Here is a 21334-nt window from a genome sequence, read left to right on the forward strand (position 1 = left end):
TGTAGTACACACAGTCAGAAAACTGGACAAAAAATACAGCTTTTGAAGCGATCGTATGATAGTCTGATTGTTAGTGCACAGCTTTAGATGATCTTGACCGAATATGCAAAATTATCTGAAGGGACAACATGAACATTTTTCTCATACGATACCAGAACGGATGACTTTCGTTGAATCAGTACAGTATTCATTCAAAAAAAAGGAAGACCAAGACAATGACAGAATACATTACAATACAATACAAGACATTACATCTTTTCCAAGACTGTATTCTGTCATACAAGAATTTTCATACCTTTAATAACCTCTTCATTTCTGATATGAGACTAGCAAGAAAAAAACAGACGATCATTCGTCCGATATTCTCATTGTACGAGGGTTTATGGCCCGTACACATGTTCCGAATATCGGACGAAAACGATCCTCCGATGAAGGATCGTACGATTTTCGGGTCGTGTGTACACTACTTTCGAGAGCCGATCACGACAGTTATTATTCGATATTATTCGATCAGACATACACGAAAATTTTCCTAGTACGATGTCAGATCGTATGATTTTCTTTTAGTCAGTACAGTTGTCGTCCGAAAATACAATACAAATACATTACAACACATGACATCACTTCCGATTATTTTTTTTGGTCATACGAGAATTTTCGTGACTTTAATAACCTATTTCATTTTACTTGCGACTATTAAGCAAAAAGTCGTACGATCCGTCGTACGATATTCGGATCGTGTGTACGGGTCATTAGTCTGGATAGAAGATCCAAAATCCAGAAGGAAAAACATGACTTATCAGTGTCCAAGTAGTGCTGCTCCTTTATCTTCTCTTTCTTTCCTAATTTGTTCCATTTTCACTGCTCAGTCAACTTCTAAAGCAGGGAGGATGTTGTGAAGCAGTCTGTAAAATTTCCTTACCTCCTGTGGGGGTGAAACTCGCTGTGCCCTCAATTCAAAGGTTAATTGCTCATTTAGGTCTAGGGCTCAAAGAAGATCTACTTACCTGATCCTCCCCTCTTCCATGCTGATGGTCTCTGCTTTTTTCGTTTATGTTATTTTCGTTTTTTTTATTCTTTCGGAAATTCGGGAAAATCAAAAACAATTTTTTTTTCGTTTTTGTTTCATTCGTTTTTTTTATTTTTTCGTAAATTCGGAAGTTCGGGAAAATCGAAACTTTTTTTTCCGTTTTATTCGTTTTTTTGCTTTTTTCGTAAATTCGGGAAATTCGAAAATTCGGAATTCCGAATTTTCGGATCTCCGAAAAAAGCAAAAAACGAATTAAACGGAAAAAAACGAAATTTCCGAAAAAAAAACGAATGAAACGAAAATGAATTTTTTTTTTCCGGAAATTCAAAAAATGCCGAAAATTTCAGAAATGAAAAAATTCCACAATTTCGAAAATTTCACAATTTCGAAACATTTTTATTTTTCGAATTTTTCATTTTCGAAATTTCGAAAATGAAAAATTCCAAAATTCGAAATTTCGAAAATGAAAAATTTGAAATTAGAACATTCGGAATTTCGAAAATTAGAAAATTCGGAATTTCGAAAATTATAAATTTCGAAAATTCATAAATTCGAAATTTCGAAAATAAAAAATTCGAAAATTGGAAAAATAAAAAATTAGAAAATTCGAAAATTGAAAATTTCGAAATTCGAAAATTGAAAATTTCGAAATTCGAAAATTGAAAATTTCGAAATTCGAAAATTGAAAATTTCGAAAATTCGAAAATTGAAAATTTCTATTATATTTTGAAATTTGAAAGTTGAAAAATTAGAAAAATCGAAAATGAAAAATTCGAAAATTCGGAATTTCTAAAATTAAAAAAAAACTAATCTTTTCGTATTTTCCGAATTTCCGAAAATTCGAAATTGAAAATTCTGTAATTTAAAAATTCGGAAATACGAAATTGAAAAATTCGAAAATGAAAAATTCCAAAATTCGAAAATTAGAAATTTCGAAAATTTGAAATTTCGAAAATGAAAAATTCGAAAATTAAAAATTCGTAAATTCGAAAAATAAAACATTTTGAAAATTCGAAAATTGAAAATTTCGAAATTCGAAAGAAAAAAATTTGAAATTTCGAAAATTGAAAAATTCGAAATTTGAAAAATCGAAAATGAAAAATTCGAAAATTAAAAAATAAATGACAAATTCGAAATTTCTAAAATAGAAAAATTCGGTATTTCTAAAATAAAAAAAACGTACATTTTTCAGATTTTCCGAAAATTCGAAATTGAAAAATTCGAAATTGAAAAATCGAAAATTCGAAATTGAAAAATTCGAAAATTCTAAAAAAAAATCGAAAATGAAAAATTCGAAATTTCTAAAATTGAAAAAAATCGAAAATAAAAAATGAAAAATTCGAAATTTCTAAAATTATGGATTTTTAATATTAAAAAAAAAAGAAAATTATTCGTATTTCCGAAATTCGGAAATACGAAAATTCGGAAATTAAAAATTCGGAAATTCGAAATTTCGGAAGTCCGAAAATTCGGAAATTGAAAAATTCGGAAATACGAAAATTAAAAAATTCGAAAATTCGATTTTTCGGAAATACGAAAATAAAAAATTTGTGAAAACGAAAATTCGAAATTAAAGAATTTACGAATTTTAGTTAAAAAACGAATTAGAAACTAAACAAATTGCACATGTCTAGTCAGAATACAAAGGCTCAGCAGGAAGATTCCCCCATCCGCATTGAGTGTGTGGATAGGGGAATCTGGTCTTTAAAAAAAAAAAAAATAATGCATGGACTGCACAAGTTCAACCCACTCGTTAATAAAAAAAAAAATGTTCTACTAGTCTAAGGCCCATTTCACACTGGGGCGGGAGGTGCGGTGGTGGTGAAGCGCCACTATTTTTAGCCGGCAGAATTGTGGCGGTATTCGGCCGCTAGCGGTGCGGTTTTACCCCCCGCTAGTGGCCGAAAAAAGGTTAATACCGCCGCAATGGGTTTCCCATTGCTTTCATTGGGAAGGAGCGGTGGAGGAGCAGTAAACACACTGCTCCTTCACGGCTCCAAAGATGCGGCTAGCAGGACTTTTGGAGCGGTCCTGCTAGCGCACCGCTCCAGTGTCAAAGCCCTCTGGCTTTGACACTGGAGAAACAGCAGCTGCTGTTTCAGGTCGGTTTGCAGGCGCTATTTTTAGTGCAATAGTGCCTGCAAACCGCCCCAGTGTGAAAGGGGTCTAAGGTACATCATCATCAAGAGTCCATAGCCCTGCATTGGATGTGATGACGCAGAGGGACAGTGCACTCAGAGGAGTGGAGGATCAGGTAAGTTAAAGTGCTTTTACTGTCCCCTAGACCAGTGTTTCTCAACTTTTCAGTCAAGGCACCCTTTTAAAATGATGGACAATATCGAGACACCCCATTCTAAAATGTAAAAAAATAAAACTATACTAATAGTTACTAATAATTTTACAAATTGCAGCAACATCCACACATGTAGGACACCCAACATTGGAAGTACTTTATTCCTACAAAGCAAATACATCTTTTGCACACTGGTACCAACTAGTAATCCAATGTTTCTCTTCTCCCTCAGCTTCTCTCCCTCACCCAGCCAATGTGCTGATGGAGAGGGGCAGGGAAGGGGCAAACAAGGGTGAACAAGGGCCCTCTTAAACAGATGATGTCATTGATTAATAGGAGGCCAGCAGCTTGAAGGTTGTAATGGTGCATAATGTGGCTTTGTGTAACTAAAAGGTAGGCCTTATCCACCTGCTGGCTAGTATGCAATTTTTAGGTAATTTGCCAAGGCACCCCTGAAGAAACCTGAAGGCACCCTGGTTGAAAAAAAGTAGGATATAAAATAAAATTCTTGCTCACAATTTTTCAGTTATTACAGTTTACAGTTATTATTGCTGTAGCTTTGATCCAAGCTATGATAGGTGACATTTTGTCTGTTAGAATACCTTAGAAATCTGAAACTCACTAATATTCACATATATGCACTCTATTTGAGTTTTGTTTGTGTGAAACAGGGTGCAACATACAAGCCAGCACTTTCTCCACATACAGTCTTTGTAAGCCATTGTTGACCTTCATCGTGTTATGTGTGCTAGAAATCCTCCTGCAGTTGGTGTACATGTTTCAAGTGGATATTACTGCTGTGACCCTTTTGCCTTGCCACCTTTTCATTTTATTAAAAAAAAAAAAAATATATATATATATATACAGTATGTGTATATATATATATATATATATATATATATATATATATATATATATATACACACAAGGCAGTCCTTGGGTTACAAACATCCGACTTAAAAAAGGAGGGAGACAACAGGAAGTGAGAGGAAATGTACTTTGAGGAAGGGAAATTCACTCCTGTGAAGCCTCGTACACACGACCGAGAAACTCGATGGGCGAAACACATCGTTTTGCTCGTCGAGTTCTTTGTTAGGCTGTCAAGGATCTCGGCGAGCCAAATTTCTTCATTCCCGTCGAGGAAAAAGAAGACATGCTCTCTTTTTGGCTCGACGGGATCCTCGACAGTTTCCTCGTCGAAAAGTGTACACACGACCGGTTTCCTCGGCAACAAAAAAAAAAAGAGCAAGTTTCTTGCTGGTTTTTGCCGAGAAACTCGGTCATGTGTACAAGGCCTAAGAGTTATCATGGGAAAAAGGTACCTCCACTGATGCTTTATCACCAATCCTTGTTTCCACAACCCAAAATTTTCAAAATCCAATTGTCATTGAGACAGAAATTGAGGTGAAGGGGCACAGACAGCAAAATAAATGTTACAGGGGTATGCTATTCAAAAAGCTTAAAAATAGTATTTTTGGTTGGAGCTACACTTAAAAAATGTACCTGTTCCAACTTAAAAACATATTCAACTTAAAGGAGAAGTCCAGCCTGAGCTTTTTAGGCTGGGCTTCTCCTCTGGGTCACAGGAGTGCAATTCGTTTTGCACTCCTGTGACCCTTTTTCAGCGGAGAGCGGTCTGAAGTTCGTTCTCCGCTGACGTCACGGCCATCAGTCGGGGTAGCGCGTCATCACGACTTCCCAAGCTGCCCTGATTGATGGCAGTCTCAGCGTCCCAGTGAGCCGCTGAGACAGCCTCTCCCCGCCCCTCCACTGCTCAGCTCTCCAATGAGTGTGGAGAAGTAGAGAGGAAAGAGGCTAACAGTCAGCCTCTTTCCTCTCGGGGATCTGTGAGAACCGAGCCAGCGGCGATGTTCGGTAGCTCGGTTCTCTGTGCAGAGACGGCGGGGGACAGATGGAGCATCAGTCTGATGCTCCATCCACCGAGGTAAGTATGAATCTCAAATAACCTGGAAGCCCATACTTCTCCTTTAAGAACAAAACCTACAGACCCTATCTTGTTTGTAACCCGGGGACTGCCTGTATATATATGTATATGTATATATATATAATTATTGTATCAAAACAATTACTACAACAACACTAAATACCTATTAATTTTCTACAGGTTTTTATGATCTGAGTGATTTGAGCTCCTGTTCTATATCCAATTCTTGCACATCTGTATATAGTGAAATTTTGCCATCAGCCTGCAAGGGTGTAAAGCTTTGTTCTCAAAAATGTGGAAACAATTTCAAAATCTCCCGACCAAGATCAACAGATGAAAAATCTTCGCCTGATGTTTCTACCAGAGATACCCATGAGAAAAGAACAAATTCTGGTCCCTCAAATATCCAAGGGAAAGGGAGCCAAAGACCTGTCTCAACTGGTAAGAAAATGAGGGAATACTAACGTTATCCTAAAAATAAATCAGTATGCCGCGCTGTGCTCCCCTAATAAATGTGAATCTTTATACTAACTTCAATTACAAAAGTGAAATAAGAGTTTTCCAAAATATGAATAAACTTTAAATTTCACAAGTGAATGAAAAATATTCCACAAGATAAATGACGTGTATCATCACATATATATGTCCAAAGTTACAACTATAAATGATTTCATGCAATTGATATGCTCAAAGAATTCCATAAAGCAACTTAAAACAACTTAAATAAATGTTAATTAAGTAAAGTGCAATCCATATAGTGAATTAGGTAACAAGTCTGTTGATTGTTGCTGTATAGCCTTCTACCAATCACACCTGTGATATTACTCCATCTGCTGCTCGAAATATGCCACCGCACTTGTGTTCCCCTCTTTTGGGTGTATTCTCACCTTGCTAAATGTGACCCCACAATTAGGTTTGGTCAAATCACGCTTTTTAGCCTGTCCAGGGCTGAGATAAAAACAATCTAGATCTCCTCCTCCTTATTTGCTGCTGTTTCACAGTATGTCAGTCTCATCAGAATACACATATAAAGGTAAAAAACGCCAATAATGCATATATCATAAAACCTAATATTTATTAAAAATGTATGAGAAATCCACTCGCATATTTCAGGTGCTTCCGGCGTACCACTCTATAACACACTTGTAGCTTTTATTTGGTATATCCGTGACACCACACAAGTTGCAATGCAAGTATCTCTACACTGGGTACAGGCGCTGTGCTGTCCTACTGCCCCTCTCCTACGCATTACGCCACATGGACAGGTGGCTTCCTCAGGGGGATTCCTATTGGACGGGTTGGCGTTCACTCTATATATCCATCTGGGCCATCACCATTTTTTTGGAGTCCAATCTTAATAAAGCCCAGGTTAATCCTAATGTTTTCAGCCTTCCATGGCGGTTCCTTGGAATCTTTATAAAAAAAAACTTTTTTTAGGCCGTCTTCTCTAATATTACATATATTGGGATTTCACAGTGTTGTATAACCGTGTGTGTCAGAGATAGATCAAATAATCACATTATTAAAAATTCCCAAATCCTTCATTTTTACCACTGTATACAACTATCAAGCTAACCATATATATTTAATATGCTCTATGGGAGCAAAATTAATAATATTAATATATTAAAAAAACATAATTATACCTAAAAATCTCTATTATTTAACAACAATACTATTATTAATATTAATATATTGCACCTACCCATTAACTGTATCCTCTAGAGCACAGGTATCAAACTGGCGGCCCTCCAGCTGTTACAGAACGACAAGTCCCATGAGGCATTGCAAGGCTGACAGTTACAAGCATGACTCCCACAGGCAGAGGTATAATGGTATAATGGGACTCGTAGTTAGTTGGCACCCCTGCGAGAAATTCCCCATATTAGTAATTACTCAGAAAACATCCCAAATCAAACTCTTTCTTAAAACCACCTGACGCTAATGATCCTAATTTTTATATCCACCATGATTCTCTCACAAAATGATCCCCCCTCCAATGATTTTTAGGGGCTTCTAGACCCCAAAATTGCAGACCTCTATAATCCCTGTTGTGTTTATGCCTAAAGTGCACAGACAAGTAATGTTTATCATATTCCAGCCCTCAAAATTTCCACTCGCCTACTAGCATTTGGCGAGTGGATTTAAGCTGGGGGCGAGTGATGACAGGGCTGCATGACCAATGTCCCTTCAATCTGTGCCTACACTTAGAGTCCCGATGAGATTGGCGGCCGAAGAGGAAAGATGCATGCTCGGGAAAAGTAGTCTGGTGAGCCGCGCACAGGCAGAGCAGTACACAGGTGCTCTACTTACAATTCTCATTAAGCCATGGGACCCAACAGTATGACCTCTCTGAGCCTGCCCCCCTCCCCCGGGCCCCGACCAATGTAGCTGGAGAGCAGAAAGTAATGAGTGAGGTGGAGGATTGCAAAAATTACCACTCCATTACCACTCACTGAAAGTTGCCCTGACATGAGAGCGGCAGCCTTCTAGTTTGTGCAGTTTTCTTCTCCTTGTGCTCTATGTAAGTATCCAACAGTTTAGCCTGAGCACTGTGAACAGACTGGTCTCAATGTGTGCTGTGCGGTGTCAATGTGCGCTGTGCTATGGTGTCAACGGCTGTGCAGTTGTGTGGATCTCAGCGCTGGATTGTACTCCCTCCCGCTGTGCTGCAGTTCCTCTCCTCTCTGCCAGCCTGAATAAAAGGGGGAAGTGGGGACATGCAAGCGTGGAGCCGCACACACAGGCTCCTGATGATGAGATGAATGGGAGAGAGAGAGGATGGATGGGAGTTTCAGAGGAGACAGCAAGAGAATGGGGAAGAGACCCAGTTCTAGTGCCCTGTCCCTCTGGTCTGCCCCCAGTGCCCTGTCCCTCTGGTCTGCCCCCAGTGCCCTGTCCCTCTGGTCTGCCCCCAGTGCCCTGTCCCTCTGATCTGCCCCCAGTGCCCTGTCCCTCTGATCTGCCCCCAGTGCCCTGTCCCTCTGGTCTGCCCCCAGTGCCCTGTCCCATTTTGTTAAAGTTGTTGGTAACATTTAATTTTGTAACTTGATTCTGCATAAAACATTGTCATTCCATGAGATAATCTACGAGGGCGTGTTTACGGGTGCAATTAGGCGCAGGGCAGTGTATGAATTAGGTGGGGCAACTGGTGGCGAGTAACTCTTGAGGCCTGGCTAGTAGCTCAGGACTTGAAATTTTGAGCACTGTCATATTCTATACTTTATGTACAGGCTCATTTCTTTTCCTCAGGGGTCTTTTTGTTATGCCCATGTATAATAAATTATATGGGCACTTCAGGGCGACAACTTAATTGTGAGGTCACATTTAGCAAGGTGAGAATACACCCAGTAATAATATCACAGGTGTGATTGGTGGAAGGCTATATAGCAAAAATCAACAGACTTGTCACCTGATTCACTATATGGACTGCACTTTACTTGATTAACATTTATTTAAGTTGTTTATGGAATTCTTCAAGCACATTGCATATAGTTGTCACTTTAGACTTATATATGTGATGATACACAGCATTTATCTCGTGGAATATTTTTATTTCACTTATGAAATTTAAAGTTTATTTATATTGTGGAATACTCTTAATTCACTTGTGTACTAAGGCCTCATACACACGCACGGTTTTCTCGGCCAGAAACAGCAAGAAAACTGCTGGCAGACCTTTCTTGCTGAGTAAACCGTGCATGTGTTACGAGGCTTTGAGGTTTCTAATTGAGGAAACTGCCCAGAATCTAGACGAGAAAAATAGAGAACCTGCTCTCTATTTTTTCATTGTGATTCTCGGCAGTGTTTTCCTGCCGAGAAACCCGAGCGTGTGTATACTTGCCTGTCTTCATGGAAACCCGCGAATGCTCGAAATGACTTTGACGCATGCACGGTAGCTTCCAAGGCATAGGTAGGCTGAAGCAAGATGGGGGCGATGGCATCGAATGTGACGAGCGCATGCTCATCGTAGTCGATGACATCACCGCGTTCGTGCCATTCAAAAAAAACAGCAAGAGAATCTTGCCAGGAATCTCGTCAGGAAAAACAACTTTTCTTCCTGACGAGAAACCTGGCTGTGTGTACAGGGCTTTAAAGTTAGTATAAAGGTTCTAATTTATTTGGGGAGCACATGACTTTGCATGGGAAAATTCCCTTGCAGAGTAAACTGCCTATTTGATTTTAGTAAATCAACCCTATAGTTTCAATGTATTATTATTATTATTCCTAAGTTCTGGTATGCTTTTTATAAAAAACACTGTAAATAAATACACTTGCTCTCTTGAGGTATTTTTGAGCCATATATGATGCTATGTTGGTAAATCTATTAAAAATATTTTTTTATTTTTGTTTACAAAAGTTTTATTTGGAAGTTCACGTGTAAAGTTACAAAACAGTGTTGATGAAGTCAATTAACAATGAATCTGGGAATGTTCATAGAATATTATATGGTACTGTTACATATGAGAATGATATGGTAAAGGTTACATATAGAATAAAAAGCAAAGTTATACTTAAGATTGAGAATAGTACAATGAAGAGAGTAATGATTATTTTTATCGGATTTTTGCTGCACCGTAAAAGGAGAAGAATCTTATAACATATAAAAAATAACCTATGAATAGTGATGTTTTTGGTAAATTCCAGTAAGACCGTTTTTTATTGTAGATACTGTATGAAGGCTGTCGTGTAATGTGTGGCAGATTCTTTCAGATAGTTTAAGAATTTCCATCCTAGCTAACACCTGCGGCCATAATTGGTTGTTAGATCTCCAGTTAAAAGCAATCATCCATTGAATGTAGCTGCATAATGAGTGGAATAATCTATTACAGGGTATAGGTACATTGTGTATATTGGCGTAGAGAAGGCAAATTTGTGGAGTGGGAACAATTTTCTGTTTGGAAGATTTCTCAATTCTATCCACTGTAGCATGCCAAATCAGTTCAAGGTGTTTACAGCTCCAGAACGCGTGTAGAAATGTGCCAGGTTCAGAGCAGCCCCTAAAGCAATCTGGGGAAGCTGCAGGGTAGAAAGAATGTATTTTGGAGGGGGTCAGATACCATCTGGAGAATAGCTTCACTGGGGTCTCCCTGAAAGAGATTGCTCTGTTGCTTTAATGGAGGTTATCTGTCATGGAGTTCCACCTTTCTGTAGAAAGGGAACTTCCCAGCTCGGATTCCCAGTGAAGCATTGGTCCAGACTGAGGCCTCGTACACACGATCCGAGGAACTCGACGGACGAAACACATCGTTTTGCTCGTCGAGTTCCTTGTGAAGCAGCCGAGGATCTCGGCGAGCCAAATTTTCCCATTCCCGTCGAGGAAAAAGAAGACATCCTCGGCGGTTTCCTCGTCGAAAAGTGTTCCTCGGTCGTGTGTACGAGGCCTTATCCGGCATTGCAAATTTATTGAGGTAGTAGTATAGCTGTGAGATCAGCCGTCTGTTTCTCGACAAGGATGTACATATTTGTTCAAAAGGTGTGCTTGGGGGATGAATAGACAGTGAGTAATGCTTACCATAAAAGGATCGAATTAGCAAAGAATGAGGGTATTCAGATGATGGAAGATTATATTTAGATTGGAGCGAGGTGAATGAGGGGAATTCGGACTTGATTTGTAAGGATCTTAGTGTGGTTAGGTTATTTTTTATCCAGAGGGAGAATATATCACTATTACTATAGGCTAGATTAAATCTAGGATCTCCTAGGAAAGAGGCTAATGGTGGGATATCTGAGGAGAGTTTAAAGGTACATTTTAAGCCATAGTTGACAAAAGTGTGCAACTATTGTGTTATATTTAAGTAGAGTGTGATGGAAGTTTAGATTGGACCACAGGATTCCTTGTAAGTATAGTGGGGAGATTGAGGTGGGTTCAAACTTTTTCCAAGGTATGTTATGAGTCGGGGCAAACCATTGGGATAATTGTGTGAATCTGGCCGCTAGAAAATAATGCCAGAGGTTAGGAAGAGCAAACCCTCCTTTAGATTGTGATCTATGCATGAGAGCATAACTACATCTGTTTTTTTTATCAGATCAAATAAATCTAATAAACTCCCTTTGGAGGGATTCAATCCTGGTTTTTGGGATGTTAATAGGGAGGGCACGGAAGTAATAAAGAAGTTTGGGAATGATGGTCATCTTTATTGCACATATTCTGCCGAGGAAGGAAATGTGATATGCCGACCATGTTTTGAGAAGAGAGCTTATTTGAGTGAATAGAGGGGGGTAGTTAGTTTTTTTATATAATAATTTGTGAGAGGATGTGACATGCATACCAAGATATTTGAATGATTGGGAACACCATATGAATGAAAACATTTTTTGCAATAAAATTTGCATATTATGAGGGAGATTAATAGGAAGGGTTGAACATTTGTTTATGTTAATCTATAGGTCAGAAAGGTTGTGGAAGGTTTGAAGTTCATTAAAGGGGTTGTAAAGGTTAATTTTTTAATTTCTAAATGGGTTCCTTTAAGCTAGTGCATTGTTGGTTCACTAACCTTTTCTTTCGATTTCCCTTCTAAAAATGTTTTTTCTTTGTCTGAATTTCTCACTTCCTGTTGCTCCTCAGTAAGCTTGCCCTTATCATCCATGGGGGTTAGTCAGCCAGAACAGCTTACTGAGGAGGAACAAGAAGTGAGAAATTCAGACAAAGAAAACTAAGAAAAAAAACATTTAGAACGGAAATCGAAGAATAAGGTTTGTGAACCAACAATGCACTAGCTCAAAGGAACCTATTTAGAAAATAAAAAACCTTAACAACCCCTTTAAGGAGAGTAGGTATGGAGATGAGCGGGTCAGTTAGAAATAGGAGAGCGTCATCTGCGTATAGACTAAGTTTGAATTCACTATGTCCTTTAGTGTATTCCTTAAAGCGGTAGTTCACCCCCCCCCCGACACATTTTACCATCGAGACAGGCATTGTAGCGCGAGCTACAGTATGCCTGTCCCGATTTTTTTAACCCCGTACTCACCTTGTAATCGGAGATCGTATTTTTCGGCTCCCGCGGGGAATGGGCGTGCCTATGGAGAGGGAGGATGATTGACGGCCGGCCCTGGCACGTCACTCTCCCCGAAGACAGCCGGAGTAGGTCTCGGCTCTTCACGGCGCCTGCGCACAGGCTATGCGCACGCGTCGTGAAGACCAAGCCTATTTCGGCTATTTCCGGAGAAGCGTGACGCGCCAGAGCCGGCCGTCAATCATCCTCCGTCTCCATAGGCACGCCCATTCCCCGGTATCTTCAATCTACGAGAACAAGGTGAGTACGGGGGTAAAAAATTCGGGACAGGCATACTGTAGCTCGCGCTACAATGCCTGATTTTATGGTAAAATAGGGTGAACCCCCGCTTTAATACTAACATTGTTTCCAATTGCTTGAGCTAAGGGCTCTATTGCTAATGCAAATACAAGCAGGGATAGAGGACAGCCTTGTTTGGTGCCTCTACTAAGGGAAAAGAAATCTGAATTATTTCCAGGGATTTTAATTTGTGTCTGAGGGGAGTGATAGAGAGCATTGAAGCCTTGTATGAATTTGTTTGAAATGCCAAATTTAGGGAGAAGGTACGACCAGTTTACACTGTTGAATGCTTTGTGTATATCTAAGCCAGGGGTCCTCAAACTACGGCCCGCGGAGGACATTTAACTGGCCCACCCCACCCTGACATGCACAGCAGGTTGCACGGCAGGTTGTAACACAGTGGTCCCGCTGTGTCACGGAGATCACAGTGTTAACAGTTCGGGCGCGCTATGATAAAAGTCCCGCCCTCCTCCTGACCTAGACTAGCTCGTGTGATAGAGCCAGTGTTCTGTCTATCACACGAGCTGGTCTAGGAGGAGGAGGGCGGGACTTTTATCATAGCATGCAAACTGTTAACAACACTGTGAGCTTTGTGACACAGCGGGACCGTGACACAGCAGCAGTTTGGCACAGTAAGAAGTAAGGCTGTGAGGGGCTTACGATGGTGAGGTGAGGGGAGGGAGGGGGGGGCTTGCGATGGTGAGGGGGGTTGCAGTGAGGGGCTGATGATGATGATGTAATGATGATGATGGGGGGTTTGCAATGAGGGGCTTGCGATGGTGAGGGGGGGAGTTGCAATGAGGGGCTGATGATGATGGTGAGGGGGGGGCTTGCAAAGGTGAGGGGGGTTGCAACGAGGGGCTGATGATGATGTAATGATGATGAGGGGGCTTGCAATGATCTTGATCGGCTTGCAATTAATGATTGTGAGGGGGGGCTTGCAATGAGGGACTTACAATGATGATGGTGAGGGGGGGGGGCCTTGCAATGAGGGGCTAATGATGATGGTGAGGTGGGGGGGGCTTGCTCATGAACCGGCCCCCTGTTTAAAAAGTTTGAGGACCCCTGATCTAAGCCAAGGAGACAAATCTGGCATGAGTGTAGATTAGCATCTTGAATGATGACCAACCTAATGTTGTTAACTATCTGTCTACCTGGGATAAAACCAGTCTGGTCTGTGTGTATTAGGGTTGTGATAACTGCTGCCAGTCTGTCTGCGAGCATTCTACCAAAGATTTTTAGGTCGTTGTTAAGAGTGTGTGATCCTTAAGTGGTTTTGGGATTAGAGATAGATTGGCCAAGAGCATTTCATCAGGGAAGTGATTACCGTCTAGAATATGATTGAACAATTTAGTTATGTTGGGGGCTAACAGAGTTGCACATTTTTTATATTAAGAGGAGGTGTATCCATCTGGACCTGGGGCAGTAGAAGTTTTAAGAGATTTATTTATATTAATAATTTCTGTGTCAGTACAGGGTTCATTAAAGGAAGTTAATTTATTGTATGTTAAGAGTAGGAAGTTGTATGTTATCTAACCAAGTCCTTGAGGATGGATGAAGTTGTGATTGTGGTCCTGAGAGGAGATCCTTGTAAAATGAGGAAAATATCTCTAAGGCCCCGTACACACGATAGAATCCATCCGCAGATAAATCCCAGCAAATGGGTTTCTGCGGATAGATCCTATGGTGTGTACACGCCAGCGGATCTGTTTCCGCGGAGAAATCTCCTCTGGGATGGATTCCAGCAGATCGGATATTTGCTGACATGCACAACAAATCCATCTGCTGGAATCCATTCCAACGGATGGATCCGCTCGTCTGTACAGACTCACTGGATCCATCCGTCCAAAGGGATTCCCCGCACGCGTCGTAATGATTTGACGCATGCGTGGAATTCCTTATATGACAGCGTCGCGCCCGTCGCCGCGTCATAATCGCGGCGACGGCGCGACACGTCATCGCCAGAGGATTTCCGCGCGGATTTCAATGCGATGGTGTGTACACTCCATCGCATAGAAATCTGCGGAAATCTTTGAGAGGATTTATCCGTGGAAACGGTCCGCTGGACCGTATCCGCAGATAAATTCTCTCGTGTGTATGGGGCCTAAGACATCGTGCCGGTGTTCGACATGGTTGTCAGACTGATCCCTAAGCTTAAAAAACGTGGAACATTGCAGAGGAGGAATTACTGTATTTATTGGCGTATAACACTTACTTTTTTACCCTGAGTGTTATACGCAGGGGGCGGTGGAAAGTTTTTTTCCTGAAACTTCCCTCTTAAAGTTAGGGTTCGTGTTATACACCTGTGCGTGTTATATGCTGATAAATACGGTACTATGTACCATTAATTTAGCCTTATGCCCTGTACACACGATCGGTCAATCCGATGAGAACAGTCTGATGGATTTTTCCATCAGTTAACTGATGAAGCTGACTGATGGTCAGTCGTGCCTACACACCATCCGTTAAAAAAACGATCGTGTCAGAACGCGGTGACGTAAAACACAACGACGTGCTGAAAAAAACGAAGTTTAATGCTGAGCATGCGTGGATTTTTAACCGATGGACGTGCCTACAAATGATTGTTTTTTTTTTTGCTATCGGTTAGGTATCCATCGGTTAATTTTAAAACAAGTTTCAAATTTTTTAACCGATGGATAAATAACCCACACACGATCGGTTTGGTCTGATGAAAACAGTCCATCAGACCGTTCTCATCGGATTGACCGATCGTGTGTACGCGGCATTAGGGAATCTAAGGGATTTTTCTGTGTTAGCTGAGAGAATTAGATCTCAGGCCTCGTACACACGTCCGAGAATCTCGTCAGGAAAAACCTGTCGTTTTCCCTGACGAGATTCTTGGCAAGAAACTCTTGCCGCCAGAGTGTACTGACTGTCATTTCAAAAGATCCGCGGTTCTCTTGAAAGAAAAGAATGCAGTGATGTCATCGCGTATGACGAGCATGCGCTCGTCACATTCGATGCCGTTGCCGCCATCTTGCTTCACCCTACCTATGCCGTGGAAGCTTCCGCGAATGCGTCAAAGTCATTGCGAGCATGCGCGGGTTTCCACGGTGACAGGTAAGTATACACACACTCGGGTTTCTCGTCGGGAAACAGGCCGACAAGAATCTCGACGAGAAAAAAGAGAGCAGGTTCTCTTTTTTTCTCGTCGCGATTCTGGCCAGATTTCCTGACAAGAAACCTGAATGCCTCGTACACACGAACGGGAATCTCGGCAAGAATCAGTTTTCTTGCTGGTTTTTGCAGAGAAACCTGGTCGTGTGTACGAGGCCTAAGGCTTGGAGTTTGTCTTGTATTTGTTGTGCGAGTTCTTGGGATGGAGAATGGTGTAGTTTATTGTACAGGATGTCTAGGTTTCTAGTGAGGCATATAATGTCAGTGAGTCTTTCTTTATTTTTGACCGCAGCTAAGTTGATTATATGACCTCTCAGGACCGCTTCATGAGCCACCCAAAGTGTTGTGGGAGGTGTTTCATCATTTGTGTTGTCTGTAAATTAATTCTCTATATACGAAGATATGGTTTGGATATTTGAAGGATCTGTCAGAAGGGAGGGCTGCTCTTTAAAGCGGAGGTTCACACAAAAAGTGAACCTCCGCTTTTTGTATCCCTCCCCCCCTCCGGTGACACATTTGGCACCTTTCAGGGGGAGGGGGGTGCAGAGACCTGTCTGAGACAGGTATTTGCACCACTTCCGGGTCTGATCCCCACGGGGAATCCAGCCTATGACGTCACTCCCCCCGCTGTCTTCTGGGAAACACTGTTCCCAGGAGAGAGCGGGGACCAGTGACGGTGCGCCGCGATCCTTGCGCATGCGCAGTAGGGAAATGGGCAGTGAAGCCGTCAGGATTCACTTCCTGATTCCCTCACCGAGGATGGCGGCGGAAGCAGCCGAGGACCGAGCGATTGCTCAGCCTCGGCTGCTGACATCGCGGGCGCGCTGGACAGGTAAGTGTCCATTTTTTAAAAGTCAGCAGCTGCCGTATTTGTAGCTGCTGACTTTTAAAAAAAAAAATTGTCGGAACCTCGCTTTAAGAACAGGTTTAAACCTTCATGATCTATGTACAACATTCACTACTGTTTTAAATGGCAATATAGAAAACCCTGTTACTCTACGAAATGAATGAAAGCATTTCTGTAAAAGAATGCCTTGCTGCCTTGCCATTGCCACTGAATGCCTCTCGGATCCTGAGAAATCTTTTGCTGAAATACACAAGGAAACTCCTGGGTCCTCCTGCTGACAGATGCAGTACGTATGTCATTACAGGACTCTGCAGGAGGTCATGGTCAGCAGGACAAACCAGTGAAAGCTGTGGGGGACTCAGGAAATTAAGACTCCCAGAAGTTTCATTGCATGCTTCACCAAGATTTCTCATAATCAGAGATACATTTTGTGGCGTGAGCAGCGGTAAAGGAGATTAAATACAGTTTTCTTTTACAGGTATGTCTAGTTTCAGTTACGTTTTCTGCAGTGACAGGGTCACTTCAAGTTGAATTGAAGTTACATAGTTACATATTTACATAGTTGGTGAGGTTGAAAAAAGACACAACTCCATCCAGTCCAATCTGTGTGTGTGCTTATATGTTAATAGTACAATAGTACCCCTGTATGTTGTGGTTGTTAAGGTGCCCATCTAAAAGTTTTTTTTAAATCATCGATGCTCCCCGCTGAAACTACTGCTTGTGGAAGAGAATTCTACATCTTTACCGCTCTTACAGTAAAGAACCCTCTACGCAGTTTAAGGTTAAACCACTTCTCTTCTAATTTTTGTGAATGGTCGCATGTTTTTTTAAATTCCCTTTCGCAGAAACATTTTTTCCTATGCTAGCGTCCCCATAGCTGAGATCCTCCAGTCCATTTATTAGCTTTGTTGCCCTTCTCTGGACTCTCTCCAGTTCCAGCACATCCCTCCCTAGGACTGGTGCCCAAAATTGGACGGAATACTCCAAGTGTGGCCGGACCAGAGTCTTGTAGGGTGGGAGAATTATCGTTTTATCTCTGGAGTTAATCCCCTTTTTAATGCATGCCAATATTCTGTTGGCTTTGCTTGCAGCAGCTTGGCATTGCATGCCATTGCTGAGCCTATCATCTACTAGGACCCCCGATTGCTTTTCCATCCTAGATTCCCCCAGAGGTTCTGCCCCTAGCAAGTAAATTGCATTCATATTTTTGGCACCCAAATGCATTTTTGTCATGAAAGTGTATAGAGGATAGCCTTTGCCGACCTTTTCTTTTGGGAATACTAATTTGTTGGCTGTCATTCTGATATTGTAAAGCACTGTACAAACTGTTGGCGCTATATAATTCCTGTATAATAATAATATTTTTGCCTTGCTTTGAATTGCCGACATCAAACAGACATAAAGATAAAGAACTCACATTTTTCTTACAGCATGTTAGCGTTTACTCCAGTATAGTTACTTACAGTTACTCATAACTTGGCATATGATAATTTTTTGGGGATCAGCGTGTAGCTAGTTTAGATAGGTACCCACTCCCAGTCGGATTGCCTAGGTGATCCGAATGAAAGTTTGCCCCCTCCCTTTTTTTCCACAGCCTTCTGGAACACATCACAGGTCCCAGAAGGCTGCAGCGCATTCATTCACACATATGCAGTGGGAAGAAGGCTGTGAAGCCACAAGGAGTCACAGCCAGCTGCCCACAGTAAACGTGCTGACACCAGGCACCCAAAGAAGAGCTGGCCCAGGTGTGGATAGTGCCAGATCCCTGGACATGTGTCCTTTTATTTAAAGTAATTACATTTTTTTTTTCTAGGGTGAATATCTTCTTTAAAGCGACTTTGCAATATTTAAAAAGAATAAATACAGTACCTGGTCTATACTGACTGCAGAACCAATCATCGGTGTCTTAAAGAGCTAAGGTTTTCTAAAGAATCTATAGTGTCCGGCACACTCCCAGGTGTGTCGAATGCCTGATCTAAAGCTAAGTGCTGTGGTTCCTCCCACCAGTCCCATGTCACTACTGTCTTCTGAAGTGACATAAGGTCCACTAAAGGAAACCACGGTGTGTGGAGGGAGACCAGGCATCCGGCACAACCAGAAGTGTTGGTTGTTGAAGATTCTTCAGAAACCCTATCTTTTCTAGAGAGCAAAGACTAGCAGCACAATTGACATTTTTTTTCTTTGCAGGCAGGGCTTGTGTTTTTTTTAAAATATGACATTGTTGCTTTTAAACACTTCCCATCCAGCGACGTATCTGTGCGTCACTGGACTTACGGTGGTTATACCAGGATGATCCCTCCTGCCGCCTTCAACAGCTCTCTTGGGCTCTCCTATCCAACCAAACTGCACCAATGTAATTATGCAAATAAGATCATATGTCAAGTTCAGCATTAATGGATTGTAATGAAATGAAGACAAGCAAAAAAGCACAGCTGACCACACTGACCAAAGAGAGCTGACCACACTGGGATGGATGTGCGATTACACCTAGCGTGGTCAGTTTAAAGTAGAAAAGCAGGGGGACTGGTAGAATCACCAGATATTTCACACAGAGAAAGAAATACAAAATAAAACTTTTTAACACAAGTACATGGCACAATAGATACATATCAGGAATATCAAATGTTGGGGTAACAATTGAAAGCGACAGACACAAAGTTATATTTTTATTACTTAGTGATTCATAGCATTTTTATATATATTGACGACCTTCTGTATTTATATTGCAGGAGACCTTGAAAGATTCATACAAATGTACCATGGATTTCAAATCAATAGTGACCATAAAAGCAAGTCAACATTTGACATTCAAGATGATATAAACTTTCAATGCATGGATCCAAAGTATCAGACTGACCTTGTTTCCAAAAACAGAAATGAAGTCTACACATATCCAAGTCCTCTCCATGCTGTTGCTTTACAGAGTCCTTTATTTCCACTGTCTAAGGGATCACAAAAGTATTCTACAGAGAACAACAACTCTAGAAATATGTTTGAGCTGTCACCAGGACCTGGTCCGTCTGCAGAAATGGAACCAAAAGGCAATGAAAACAAATTGCTGGAAGTAACAAGGTGCCAAGAAACTGAGAAACTTCAATTTATTCAAGAAACCACCAAAAGGGCTCTACCAGCTCTACCACACAAGGAACTTATCTCACAGCGCTGCCTTACCTGCATAAATAATAGCATCTTCCAAAGACAAAATAAGGTTTCTTCAATAGAAGGGGACATGAAAGAGCAGGAACACACCAGGGAAATAGAACTGAAGTCAAATGAAGATGCCAAACAAAACCCTATTATTAGTGAGAATCCGAAAATCACCCTCCCAGTTCCTTCAGAAAATCCATCCCTCTCCACTAGTCATCTAAGTACAATATATGAGAACAATTTAATAAGCTTAACTCATTTTGCAAAGAAAGTATTGCAAGCTTCTGATCAAACGATATCACATACATCACCCAAAGTGCACAGCCCTCAAAAAGGAGTATGTGCAACAAAGAATTTTGAACAATGTGAGTTTGTTCAAGCTAAGTTCATTCCTGCAGAATCCCGCCAAGTTAAAATAACAGTTTCTACTTCTAAAAATATATTAATAAATGGAAAAAGAAGAAACAGTGAAAAAACATCAAGCCCTGTACATATAGTAGAACAGCCAAAACTAAAGGCATGCATAAGGTTAAAAGATGATTGTACTGAGCATTGTAAATCAAAGGTGGGCAGAAAACGATCCATAAAAAGACCAACTTTTCTTGTTGCTGCAGCGCAAAGGTCCTATTCAAAAGACAATTTATATCCTAAACAGTGTAGAAATTCATCATTTATATCCATATCTCAGGCTGATGTTTCCTCAAGTACTTTATATTCCCCCAGGATAATGGAGGATCAGAACCACATGGTACACAGTTGGCAGTCAGCAGTAGATATTTCTGATAAAAAACATAATTGTAATTTTTACAAAAGTCCTCAAACTGTCTGGGTCCAAAACAGGAAACCAATGAAAAAGGCTGGGGCTTACAGGTACATAGACTTAAATGATCAAAGTGAGTCTGAATATTCAGGAGAGTGTGCCTCTCTTTTCCATTCCACGGTTATAGACACAGGCGATGAGGTATCCAGCGAGTACACCGCCAATCGATTTGGAGACTTAGGATCCAGTGATAGTGACTCAATGATTACTACTAGTGATAGTAGCCTTTCCTTGAAATGTGAGAGCCTGAATGTGATTGAACTGAAGTGGGCTGGTAATACCTCTAAAGCACCAGCAGCTCCCAAATTGAACAGGCATTCACAGCCAGAACCTATGATTTGTCGCATCAAAGCTTCACAAGCATTAAAGAAAAAAATCAGGAGGTTTCATCCAGCATCTTTAAAAATTATTACTATGATGTGAAAATGTTTGCTAAACTTTTCTTCAAGTACCCAAAACAAAGCTCGCTTTCTACCTGACTACAAACTTCAGATTTGTATTCCTGTTTTTTATTACCTTCTGGTTGCATTACAGGGGTTTTTCTATTTTTTACTATTCGTTCCAATAAAAGATATGATTAAATATTGCACAAAAAAAAAAAAAATTTTTTTTAAACATACAAAGGAAAATAAATGAAATCTTAATTATTAAATTAATCATAAAATATTAAATAATTCTCCTAAATTGTTAAGTTACATAGTAGGTGAGGTTGAAAAAATATTTAAACATACAAATGAAAATAAATAAAATCTTAATTATTAAATTAGTCATAAAATATTAAATAATTCTCCTAAATTGTTAAGTTACATAGTAGGTGAG

General features: G+C 40.6%; 1 protein-coding gene across 1 annotated transcript in view; it reads left to right on the plus strand.

Moving 5' to 3' along the window:
• Positions 1–21108, plus strand: part of DACT2 (dishevelled binding antagonist of beta catenin 2) — a 37389-nt gene extending 16281 nt beyond the window's left edge. The window contains exons 3-4 of the mRNA XM_040350677.1: positions 5449–5709; positions 19278–21108. Coding sequence (XP_040206611.1) covers positions 5449–5709; positions 19278–20938 — 1922 coding nt within the window. The 3' untranslated portion in view covers positions 20939–21108. The remainder of the gene's footprint in view (positions 1–5448; positions 5710–19277) is intronic.
• Positions 21109–21334: the final 226 nt, after the last annotated feature.

This window comes from Rana temporaria, chromosome 4, assembly GCF_905171775.1.
Source record: "Rana temporaria chromosome 4, aRanTem1.1, whole genome shotgun sequence".
Lineage (NCBI taxonomy): Eukaryota > Metazoa > Chordata > Amphibia > Anura > Ranidae > Rana > Rana temporaria.